This window comes from Delphinapterus leucas, chromosome 15 (genome assembly GCF_059928025.1).
Source record: "Delphinapterus leucas isolate spDelLeu-1000000601 "Yukka" chromosome 15, BTC_Dleu_Yukka2, whole genome shotgun sequence".
NCBI lineage: Eukaryota > Metazoa > Chordata > Mammalia > Artiodactyla > Monodontidae > Delphinapterus > Delphinapterus leucas.
Window position 1 is genome coordinate 39633266 of NC_143143.1, and position 12877 is coordinate 39646142.

The 12877-nt window shown below is 42.2% G+C and overlaps 1 protein-coding gene across 1 annotated transcript in view; it reads right to left on the minus strand.

Moving 5' to 3' along the window:
• DZANK1 (double zinc ribbon and ankyrin repeat domains 1) overlaps positions 1-12521 on the minus strand; it is a 76273-nt gene extending 63752 nt beyond the window's left edge. Inside the window, exons 1-3 of the mRNA XM_022594246.3 lie at positions 10506-12521; positions 7108-7261; positions 348-462 (exon numbers count right to left, since the gene is read on the minus strand). Coding sequence (XP_022449954.1) covers positions 348-462; positions 7108-7261; positions 10506-10614 — 378 coding nt within the window. The 5' untranslated portion in view covers positions 10615-12521. The remainder of the gene's footprint in view (positions 1-347; positions 463-7107; positions 7262-10505) is intronic.
• Positions 12522-12877: the final 356 nt, after the last annotated feature.

Sequence of the window (12877 nt, forward strand, 5' to 3'; positions counted from 1 at the left end):
TAGTTTGGCTGGAATATAAACAGGGGAGTCACAAGGCAAAGAATGACTGAGGACAGAAACTGCTTCTTAGGATGCCAGGCTAAAGGGTCCTGCTTTCTTCGACAGGTAAGGACACAGGAGACAAGGATGCTTGCTAGGAATCTCCAGTGGGCAGGGTGGAGGAGGGACTGGCCAAAGGGTGGGAAATCAGCAAAGATACTTTGCAATGGTTGATACTGACCCCAACTATAAGGACCTGAAAATGGGCAGAATGACTGTGGTGGTAAAGGAAGGGGAAGATGCGACCACTGAGAATGGGAGTTGAGAATGCGGTGAGGATCCAAATGCCTTAGAGTGTCATTACGTACCTGCTCTGGAGGGTCTTTGAGAACATTTTCCACGTCGTCTTCTGAAGGGACTGCATCTGGCAGTACATAGTCCACCTGAAACACCTTTGTTACCATGGCACTCTGTCTGCAGTCTCTGAACATTATTCAGAACAGAAAAGGTCTGCGTGTTACACAAAGATTCAAAGACAAGGTGCCTAGCAATTAAGATGACTCTATAAAGCCCCTTAGTCTAGAGACTAAATTTATTCTATTTTAAATTTGGAGAAACCAAAATACAGCTTCTATAATATTTCCCTACCTTATTCATATTCGGGTTATCTCTTGCTATGCAACAAACTGCCCCAAAACATAATGTCTTAGAACACAAAGCTGTGGGTTCACCATCTGTGCTCCCGGTTGCCATCTCTCGTGTGGCTGCAGTCAGGTGTCAGCCGGAGTCGATTCAAAGACCAACTCAGCCGGAGGTCCAAAATGATCTCTCCCCTCATGTTCCAAGTCTGGCCTGGGCTGGCCATTCAGCTCTCTGCTTCTCTCTCTGTCCATCTCCCTCTGCAGGTGGTGAACTTGGGCTTCCTCACAGTACAGAAATGTCAGGGAGGTCAGACTCCCTACACGGTGGCTGGCTTCCCCCAGCATTTATGTTCCGAGAGACCAGAGCAGACACTGCAACACTTCTTGTGGTCTGGCCTTAGCATCATGTCTGGTGCATTATCTTGGTCAAAAGTAAGTCACAGGGCCAGCCCAGGTCCAAGCAGAGGGAGGCGTGGTTCATGGGGGGCCATTCTGGGGGACCATCTATCGCACTCACCATAAAGATGTCATACGTTAAGTCTCAACCTATTCTAAAACAAAGAATGGGGTTACCTATGTATCATTCATTCCATATGAGTCATGGGGATTTTCCGTACCCCAGTTGTGGGTAGCACTATATATGCTGCCCTGGGAGATTTTAACTGTTATTCCTCAAATACCAGCAAGTTCTCAATTTATTCATAATATTTCACAATGAATCTTGTTCCTCTCGGACGCAATAGGAGTCCACTGAGAAAGCAATGCAGAGGGCCCAGAACTGAACTCTGGCAGTGATTTCAACTCAGAACCAGAAGCTCATCTACACTTTTTAGTTTTTAAAACAGTTTTATTGAGGTATAATGTACATCACATAAAATTCACCTGCTCTAAGTATATAATTTGACGATATTTCCTGAATTTACACAATCGTGCAACCCCCACGGCAGTCCAGTTTTAGAACGCTCCATCACCAAAAAATTCCCTTGTGCCTGTTTGTAGTCCTTCCTTGCTTCCACCTCTTACTCCAGGCAAACATTGATCTGCTTCCTGTCTCCATAGTTTTGCCTTTTCTAGAAATTCAAAATAAATGTCATCATACAAATATAGTCTTACATATCTGGCTGCTTTCATTCATCTTTTGTTTTTTTTGAGGTTCACCCATGTAGTTGCATGTATCAATAGTTCATTCGTCTTTATTCTTGAGTAGTATTCCATTTTATGGATGTACCATAGTTTGTTTATCCATTGCCAAGTGGACGGTCACTTGGATTTTTTCCAACGTTTGGATTATTATAAATAATGCTGCTATGAGCATTCACATATAAATAAGTCTTTGTAGTATAAGCCCTGGAGGTTGGATTTTCTCTTGTTTGTAACAAACAAGTGCCTGACTTAAGCTTCGCTTGCTGAGGCATCCACTTCAAAGGCGGCGATCTTGAGTAGACACGCTGCCGACCACAGGACTAGATAAAGATCCAGGCCACCTCCCCCCACGGAGGCTCCTTTATCTTAGAGATCTTGGTTGGTTTCAATGACTGACCAATTGGGTTGCTTGTTTTTTCTCTTCCCGCTTTAAATTCTCACTCTTATGTTTAAAATTCACCAATAAAGAGTGAGCCCGTGGAACCCTAGCCCCCTCCTTCAACCCCAATAAAAGCAGAACCTCTGGCCTGTGATTTCTCCCTTCCTCACTCCCTCCCTCCATCCCTGTCTCTCCCTCTGTCTCTCTCTCTCTCTCTACCTGTGACCTCCCTGTATGCCACATAATTTCCAGGACTTGTAAGTAATAAACCTCATCTCTTTCAAATCTTCCTGATGATTATTGCTAAGGGCCTCTTGCAATCATAATAAGAACAAGGCCCGGTCTAGCCACATGTGTGGATAGATACACAGGAGCAGAATTGCTGGGTCATATGGTCAGTGGGTTTAACTCTTTGGTTGTTCCATCTTACATTCCCACCGGCATCATCTGAGAGTTCCGGTTTCTCCACACACTCACCAACACTTGATATTGTCGGCCTTTTTTGATCACCTGTACTCTTGAATATGTTCTCTGTAGGTATTTGCTTGAGATGTGTCCCTAGTGTATTAGGATGCAGGCTTGGCTGTTGTAACACAGAACTGAAACAACGGTGGCTTAAACAAGAGGGCAGCAACGGGCTGTAATCCACCCAGAGCTGTGCAGAGGAGCCATGGTGTCAGGGTCTGGGGTCAAGTTTCCACCATGTTGCTCCACCACATCTAGGACATTGCATGTGTCCTCTGACCCAACGTGGCTGCCCACCACAGCCACATTCCAGCCAGCAGGAACCACAGCCCACCTCTTACTTTAGGGTACAATCCAGAAGTTGCCATATCACTTCCACATGCATCCACTGGCCACACCAGGTGACATGGCTCCAGCTAGCTTCAAGGAGGACTGGGAAATATCTTTCTTCTAGGAAACACATGTCTGGCTAAAAATCATGGGCTCTATGATTCTTGAAGAAGAGAAACACAGACATTGGGAAGAGCCAGCAGCCCCTGCCGCATCATGGTGACCACACTCTGGTGTATTTGTTTGATATGTTTAACTCTCTCTCCCACTAATTTGCACTGAAAGCTCACAGCTGGAACACAGGTGGTTCTGTTTGATTGGTCCAGGAACTTAATACTGTTTACATCGCCAGCTGCCTTCTCTCTTTGGTGTTTCTTTGTCTGCTTTGCTCATTGATTTTCATATTGGCCTTCGATTTATTTTATCTGTTTCATTAACATTTCTTTTGCAATTTCTCAGATTTCTTACATGTCGGTTTTTTATATTTCTTAAAATTCTTGAAGCTTCAAGTAAATATGTGTCCCAAAATGCTTTAAATTCTTTAAGTAAACATTCAGAAATGAATATACATCAGTTCCAAAATAGTTGAGAAATGTTTAACCCTAAGCAATGCAGAGGTTGTAAGCCACATTTTTAGAAGGAGAAAAAAATTCTCAGAAATACACAATTGATCTAAACGGCCACTACCTATCAGTGAGTGACAATATTTAAGAAATAACATGATCAGTGGGTACTTGCATGTTCACTGGTTGGAGTGACTCATGGGTGGCTAAACTTTGGGGAAGCATGTTTTGTTTTGTATTTAATAACAAAACCAAATTTACAGATGCGGATATGTGGATGCAGATAGAGACAGTCTTTTAGATGAACTGCCTGCTTAACTCATTCACCTCAACATCCATCTCATCTGAAGGCTCATCTTTGGCCCATGGTCTGTCATCCAAGATACAGCTGTCCTCCTAGTTAGACACTTCCTGGACCTCACAGACGTCTCCATCCAGGGACCATTCAAATCCTGGCGAATGCCCAGGCTTCCTGAATGTGCACATACCAGCCCCATTACTCTGAGCAGAAGCCTGGTTCCCACCCACTTGCTCTACCCCTTTTAAGGTCTAGGTTGCCTCCCCACCCTAGCTAGCCCTTTCCTTGGGGACCCAGCCAGGGCTCCTACCCATAGACCTTGTCACCCAGAAACCAGCTCAGACTGCCTGCTAGGTGGAAGGATTTTCTGATGGTAATCCAAAAAAGGCTTAAGTTTGGGGTTGGAGCTAGGAATTCTACTCAGAGCCCAAATCTCATTTGAACACACATAAATTTTTGCTAGGATTGGAATCAGATGCCATAAACATGTATCTTTAGGAATACCAATATAAGGTACACTAGACATAAAAAAAAAGTACTCATAGCTCTATCCCTGTAAAGATTATTATCCTCTCCATAAAACACCATAATTACTTGAATGATTGCAAGGGAGTGAAAAAAACTGGATCTGGAAGAATTCTGCAACTTGTCCAGGCCAGGTTTTCTCAACCTATTGGAAATTATTGATGTTTGGGGCTGGGTAATCACTGCTGTGGGGCTGTCCTGTGCACTGTAAAATGCTCAGTGGCATCTTTGGCCTCCACCCACCAGATGCCACTAACACACTCCCGTTTCCAGCGTGATGACCAAAATGTTTCCCCACGTTGCTAAATGACCCCTTGGAGCAAAATTATGCCCAACTGAGAACCTCTGGTTTAGGAACATGAAGGGGTTGAATAGAAACTGCTTATTCACCCAGGCATGAACTTTTCAAATAGGAGGCTGACCTTCTGAGGTGGGTCACATGACAGCAATCTGTTAGCCCTTCGTTAAGAATTTGAAAGACAATCACTACAGCTGCCACCTGCCTGATCCCAAGTGTATCACCTCTGCCCTTCACAGTGGCTTCCAAGGGCGTCCTGTTAACCTCATGTGACAAAGGAAGAAACTGAGATGCCAAAGGCCACATAACTTAAGCCAAGGTCACACGAAGAGGAGGCAATAGAACTGGGATTAAAATCCAGATCTGCAGGTCAACAAACTCCATCCTCTTTCCCACACTCCAAGCAGCGTCTTCTTGCCTTTGTCGCTGCCTCTGGAGATGGCAGTTGGATCTGTCATCCACGCAAACGCAAGGTTTTAGGTCCAGGGGCGGTAGATGGATGCCTGTGGGATGCCCTGGTAGCCTGCGGATACGTTTACTTTATTAATCATTGCTGCCAAACGGTGAAGTCCCTCTTGGTTCTGCTGAAGAAAAATGGTTGCTCTCAGGGGACTCTGACTCCCCCAGTTACCTACCTTCAGTTGAAGCAGCTTTTACCTCAGCCAGGCTTGATTTTTCTTGGCCACCATATAAGGTCATTGACAGAAAAAGGAGAACCATGCAAGTTCATTGCCAGAACACTACAAAATGATGATATCAGAGACAGGAAGCTCTTGACCACAAAGGAGGATTTTAAAGAATCAAGGCAGATGTCAGAAAGTTTGCAGACCCTGGGTTAGACCATCAATACACAGACCATCAAACCTGAAACCCTCCCCCTTTGCTGAGATGTTCCCGAGTCCCTGGCCCCTCCTGCCCACCTGTGTTCCTTACCAGACCATTCTCTGATGTGAAAGTCATAGACATACATATGGGGACATGAAAGCACATGTATGGCAAAGCTCTTATTCATTTCCTTTCAAGAACTATTTTATCGCAAATGGATAGAAGCACTAATTTTCTGCCTTGAAAACTCAAAAATTTTTTGCATAGATACTTTCCCTAAGCTGAGCGCATCTGAAATACTAACAGTTTTTCAGAGCAGACACTTAGTGGGCACAGAGCAAGATGGTGAGAGGCATTAACAATGCCCTTATTTTTCAGACTCTTTTGGAAGCTTTATTAACTCCTTTGAACTACATAGTCATTAACTACTACTTCACTTTATGACCACCTGCAGCTTATAAAGGGGCCTGCCTTGGGGCTTCCCAGGTGGCGCAGTGGTTGAGAGTCTGCCTGCCGATGCGGGGGACACGTGTTCGTGCCCCAGTCCCGGAAGATCCCACATGCCGTGGAACAGCTGGGCCCATGAGCCATGGCCACTGAGCCTGCGCGTCCGGAGCCTGTGCTCTGCAATGGGTGAGGCCACAACAGTGAGAGGCCCGCGTACCACAAAAAAAAAAAAAAGGGGCTGCCTTGCAGCATTGGGCACCAGAGTAATTAGCTTATTCATTTTTAACAATTGAGATGATTTGTTTCAATAGAAATGGTTTGGCAAGTGGGAAAAGACACAGATTCCAATCTTTAGTAAAGAATAATAATGTGTAAGGAGGTTGTTTTGTTTGGTTTTATTTTTATTATTAAAAAAAATTTTTTTTAATGCCTAAGCAATCATCTTTGGTGTAGAACTTGTAGCTCTTGTCAAAAAGCCACGCAGTAGTTCAGCCAGCAGGGGGAGCCTGGAGTCTCGTTTAAATTAACTGGGCCAGCCAGGTATTGGTTTGGGGCTTAAAAGTCTTCCAAAAATGTGGCCAAACCTGTCTTGCTGCACAAAATAATTCTTCTGTCACAGACACACAAATCTGCAAAGCATTTGAGGGTTTTCTTCTCTACAACCCACAGTGAAGTTTACCAAATTAAGTGGTGTTTCTATATTTGAAAATGAAAAAATAAAAATCATTGACTAGGAAAGAAAGGACAAAGAAAAGAGTGAAGTAGCTAATGTTTAACAAACTGAAATGACAGTAGCTTTGAAGGCCAATAAAGTCAATACAAAATCAGAAAGAGAACCACAGTGGTCGTAGGCCACGTCCTGGGAAATAAAAGAACCATTCACTAAAAACAGAATTCTCCTCAGAGCCAGGCGAATCTCTTTGGAGGTCCCAAACCCTGAAAAGGCTCTTCCTTCCCAAAATCCCAATGTGGATTTCAAACTAAAAACAGTATTAATATACATAGCACTTCACTGAGCTGTACCCTTACGATTTGTGTACTTTACAGTATAACTCAACAGAGGACAAACAAAACAAAAAAGTTACAGATATGTGCTGAAATTAAGACAACTTTTTCTTTAGTGTACTTCTAATCCAGAACTGATTCTCATTGAAATTAATAAAATTAAAACATAATAAATACAAATTATCTTAATCATTATGCTCTTAACTTACTTAGACACTGCGATAGCTTTAACTTGTATTTTTCCATCAGGCAGAGTAATAGGCTTCATATACTTCAACGTAGTGTTTTCACCATAACCAATTTTCTTTAGGAATTCAGGTTTGCTGCCATCCAGGGTATAATATATATTGACATCTGGGGTGTCTGAAAAACCCAAAAGAGGATATCTGGTATTAACATTAAAGTAGCAAGTCCCTGAATAACACCTATGGGTCAGTTATTTAATGAGTTTTTTTTTAATGTACTGTAGAAATGAATAACAATAACTAACAATAATTGAGTTCTTTGTGCCACACACTGTGCTTTACATGAATTAGCTAATTTTATCAGTACAACCTTATGAGATAGGTCCTACTTTATACCCACATTATAGATGAGGAAACTGAGTCCCAGAGACGTTAAGAAACTTGTTAAATAACAGCAGAGTTGTGGTTTGACTTATGGGAGGTTGGATCCATAGGCCATGCTCTTGAACCACTATGGTATTTTGCCTCCCCAATAGAGCAATGATACAAATCAAGCAGGGGTGAATTTTAAAACTGCAATGCCTACTTAGAAAGCAGAGGCTAATTTTTCATTCTTGGAGCATTGCTTAAGAAATGCTTTTGTTATATTTTATTTGGACTAGGTAAATGATTCCTACATTTCTTAGAACATTTGTAAAGGTAAAAAATACATATGATCCAAGATTCAAAAGGTCAAAAAAGGATATACAATGAAAACTCTCCCTCCCACCCCTGACATAAGTTGCCCAAAGGCAACCAATAATATCAGCTATCCTTCCAAAAATAGTTTACATCCATACAAGCATATATGTACATATTTTTCCCCCCTCCCTTTTTTTTTTTTTTTTTTTGCTGTATGCGGGCCTCTCACTGCTGTGGCCTCTCCCGCCGCAGAGCACAGGCTCCAGACGCGCAGGCCCAGCGGCCATGGCTCACGGGCCCAGCCGCTCCACAGCATGTGGGATCCTCCCAGACTGGGGCACGAACCCGTGTGCCCTGCATTGGCAAGCAGACTCTCAACCACTGCGCCACCCAGGAAGCGCTCCCCACTCTCTTTATATACAAATGGTGGCTTATCATACCCTGTTCTACACATTTCTCTTTTCATTTAACAATCTGTCTTGGATATTGCCCTATATTGGTACATAAAAGCATCCCCATTCTTCATTATGGCTGCACAGTATTGTCTTTCTGTGGATGAATCATTGGCAAACAGCCAATCCCTACAGATGAACATCTAAACTGTCTTCTTTCCTTTTCCTTCTTTCTTTTTCTTTTTCTTTTGCTATTACAAGCATTGTAATGAATAACCCTATAAAGAGTTCTTTTTATAAGTACATCTGTAAAATGTGTAGAACTCGTACTGTTGAGTCAAAAGCTATGGGCACTTTTAATTTTGGTTAACGGTGCCAAACTTCCCTCCACGGACAGTGAAACAATTCACATTGCTATCAGCAAGGCACGGAAGTGCGTGTTTACCCACAATCTCAGCCATATTGTGTGTGACCATTTTTTCTTTTAGTTTTGCCAATATTTCTTTTATATTTTCCTAGGTTAAAAGAAAAGTATCTCATACTTTTAACTCACATTCCTTACATTTTGAGTAAGATTCACTCATTCATTCAACAAATAATTACCAAGTACCTATTACGTGCCAGACACTGGGGATACACCAATGACCAAAGTCCCCGCTGTCATAGAGCTTCCATTTTAGGAAAAACACACAAGCAGTAAACAAACAAACAATTACATATAATCTGTTAAGTGGTGATTAAATGTAAGGGAGTAAAAAAAAGCAGGGGAAAAGGTCTGCTCAGCAAGCTGGTGAAGGGGTGAGTAGAAGCATATTCTCATATGTTTAAAAGATATTTGTATTTCCTTTCCTATAAAGTGTTCTTTCACATCCTTTGTCCATTTTACTATTGGGTTATTATTATTTTTGTCATTGAATTGTAGAATCTTTTATTTATTAGACATTTTCAATATTAGAGAATTTGGATATCCTGTCATCATTTGTCAATAATCACCCAACTTCTCCTGAGGGTTATGGGCACATATACTAAGACTTGTATTTTGGTTTGAGAATTTTTGAAAATAATATTGGCTTTTAAAATAAAGGGAGATACAGTATAACGTAATATATTCTTAGTTGGAACTCTTAGTCTAGGAAGCCCAGGTGTCACGCCATCGATTACAGATAGTTTGTATGCACATTAGTTATTAAAATACATAACTGAAGTCTCAGAGTCTGTTTTTTTAAATCGAAGTATAATTTATTTACAATGTTGTATTAGTTTCACATATACAGCAAAGTGATTCAGTTATACATATGTATACTATTTTTTTCTTTTTCAGATTCATTTCCATTATAGACTATTACAAGATACTGAGTATAGTTCCCTGTGCTATACAGAAGGTCCATCTTGTTTATGTATTTTATATATAGTAGTATGTATACGTTAATCCCAAACTCCTAATTTATCTCCCCCCCTCCTGCTATCCCCTTCGGTAACCATAAGTTTGTTTTCTATGTCTGTGTGCCTATTTCTGTTTTGTAAATAAGTTCATCTATATCATTTTTTTAGATTCCACATATAAGTGATATCATATGATATCTGTCTTTCTCTGTCTGACTTACTTCATGTAATATGATAATCTCTAGGTCCATCCATGTGGCTGCAAGTCAGAGTTTGTTTTAAACAAGTATTTGTTCATATGTTCTACCTATAAAACTTTTCCTTCTCCTTATGTTAATTATATATGTATATGTGTATGTGTGTGTGTGTGTGTGTGTATTCCTGGCATTAATAGGAAATGCATTCACTGCTTTATTTCTGCAGAAATAGCTAAGATTTCTTTTGGCATTACCGTGTGACAGACCCTGTGCCCCTCACATCACATATCGATTCATTAAACCTCACAATGGCTGTAAACAGTAGATAATACTATCACTCTCTTACAGTGAGGAAGCTGAGACTTATAAAGGCACAGCAATGTATTGAAGGTCACCAGAAGTTCTCAAAGCCAGGATTCACTCTCCAACCTGTCTGACTGGGAAGCCTGTGTTAGCAGGTCAAACTGAAATCCCAGAAAAATAATGAGAATCCTGGGAAAGTCTGGGGAAGCATCAGGAAATCCTCCCTTGGCTAAGGTGAGTCAAGGCATTGCTACAACTATTACCCACACAAATGGAAGGTCGGCAAGAGTTTTAATCTGTATAAATACCACTCTATAAACCACCATTGTTTCAAATTTTGGAAGTTTTACAAACTTCCCAAGATCCTGATTATAGAAAACATGTAAAGAGATAAATCAACAACCAGATGAATATAAAGAATATGGCAGTGTTATTTTAAATGATTTCAAGTATATTTGATTCTTACCTGATTTCATTTCCAAAAGCGTATTGTTATCAATTTCATGGTTGGCTTTTCCAGGCTGAGGCACCCGCAGGGGAATGATTTGAGGGACACACACTGAACCAGCCGTCATTTCCCCTCCTTACATTAAAAAACAGTGGATGAAAATAAATTCCAATGGGCACCTATATTTGAACACAAACACTGAAGAGAAGCACCTCGTTCAAATACAGTGAGACCAGTAAAAACTAAAGAGAATACTGTTAATCCATTATCTACAAATATCGTTTATATTTTTTATTTTTTGGGAGACTCATCTCAGTTCTTTGTGTTTTTTTTGTCTTTTTTAAATTGAAGTATAGTTGATTTACAATGTTGCGTTAATACAAATATCTTTTTTTTTTTTGCGGTACGCGGGCCTCTCTCACTGTTGTGGCTTCTCCCGTGGCGGAGCACAGGCTCCGGATGCGCAGGCTCAGCGGCCATGGCTCACAGGCCCAGCTGCTCCGCGGCATGTGGGATCTTCCCGGACCGGGTCACAAACCCGTGTCCCCTGCATCGGCAGGCGGACTCTCAACCACTGCGCCACCAGGGAAGCCCACAAATATCATTTTTAATTGAAATAATTATTGTTTCAGCTGTAGTTTTGCTGTTGAGATCTTGTGTGGGGTTTTGATTATCTAAATATTTACCTCACTTTGGGGGAAAAAGCATGAATGTATGGGATGGGAGCACAAAATTCTTTTAAAAGGGACAAATTAAGTGAACTCATCAGAGCAGAGACCATCACTGATGATCTGACCTGAGCAACCCCTGGATCATTACCACATTTTTCTGCCACCTCTCTTGGTTTCAGGCAAGTCAGCACACAAGAGGAACAGAAGTAACTCTGTATGTAGCATGAAATGTTAATTTAGAGCCAACTCCTTTGGGAGAGCTCCAGGTTCAAAGCCCTGCAGTTGTCACCAATTGGTTCTTGCACGTGAAAGCTGCAAAAGAAACTTTAGAAGGATGGCAGAGGATCACGCCTCAGCCGGAAGAAAGCTAGCATGGATATAAACAGTGAGCAAAAAAACACAAAAGTCTCCCACTCCATCTACTGTATTTATAAATAATTAAGTACAAGTATGGAGACCTTAGGGATCTTTTTCTTGGGGGGGGCTCATAATTATTAATACATAAAGGATTCAGGGGGAAAAAAACCCACACCTTAATACAGCAACCATTTACATCTCCAATGGTCTGTTCAAATTTCAATGATAATGGATGCATAGGTTTTACTCAACTAAAATCTATATTAAAACTCGAATTTTATAGTGCACTTCTTGCACCCTCCACTATTATTTACAATTTTCCAAGTACTTATATAATCTTAGTTATCAATTTGTGATTGGACATTTAGGCATTTACTAGTTTCTTTTTAGTTTTGGGTTTTGCTATTCTAAATAACGTTACCCTGGGAATTCCCTGGCGGTCTAGTGGTTAGGACTCCACGCTTTCACTGCAGGGGGCCCAGGTTCCATCCCCAGTCGGGGAACTAAGATCCCACAAGTCTGAGGCACGACCAAAAAAAAAAAAAAAAATTTAAAATAAATAATGTTGCCCTGAACATCTCTGTGGTTTGAGGTTTGTCACAGAATATAACCCAAAGGTGGGATAACTAAACTTAAGCAGTGAACTTAATGCCTGGTTGGACAGTTCCAGGTCGGAGGGTAAGAAGTTAAATTGCAGATACAGATATAGATAGTGGAGCAATGGCCCCTACAGAAGGGATGTACTCTGGAGCTTGCCCATCCTCACACTTTCATTTAAGTGAGAGACAGTTAAAATAAAAACAGTTAAAAGCTAGTTCAAAATAAAAACATTTGGGGAGGGAATAATTCATGCGGCGACTAGGAGCTGCCCTTGGAAGACTGCCAGTGGGTAGGCCAGTGGGCCCCGAGCGAAGAGGATCAATCAGTAGACCGATCCGTTAGACCCAAATGTCAGTGTGGCGTCAACAGCATCCCCTACCCCGCAACCCCTCCATCCAGACTGCCCCCTCACCGCCCGCATCAGGAACCGCGCCTGGTCCTTGTCCCCGTCCTTCAGGTGCACCCAAGGACGTCCTCTACCTCTCAGCAGGAGTGAGGGCTGCCGTCCTCCTCCTTCTCCTCCGGCCACCGGGACCTGATTGGGAACCCCGGAGTACCTCCGCAGTCCCCCACGCAGGCAGCCCACCGCTCACTGCCCTTCGTTCTCTCCTTCACAGAGGTCCGGGTTACCAAAGACGCTGCGAGCCGCGCCCCGCCACCTGAGAGTCGGGCAGGTGATTGGCAGGAGCCCGGCCTCCTAGCAACTAGCCCCGCCCCTGCGCTTGGCCCGGAGACTGGTACCCGACTCGAGCTCCTTTCGTC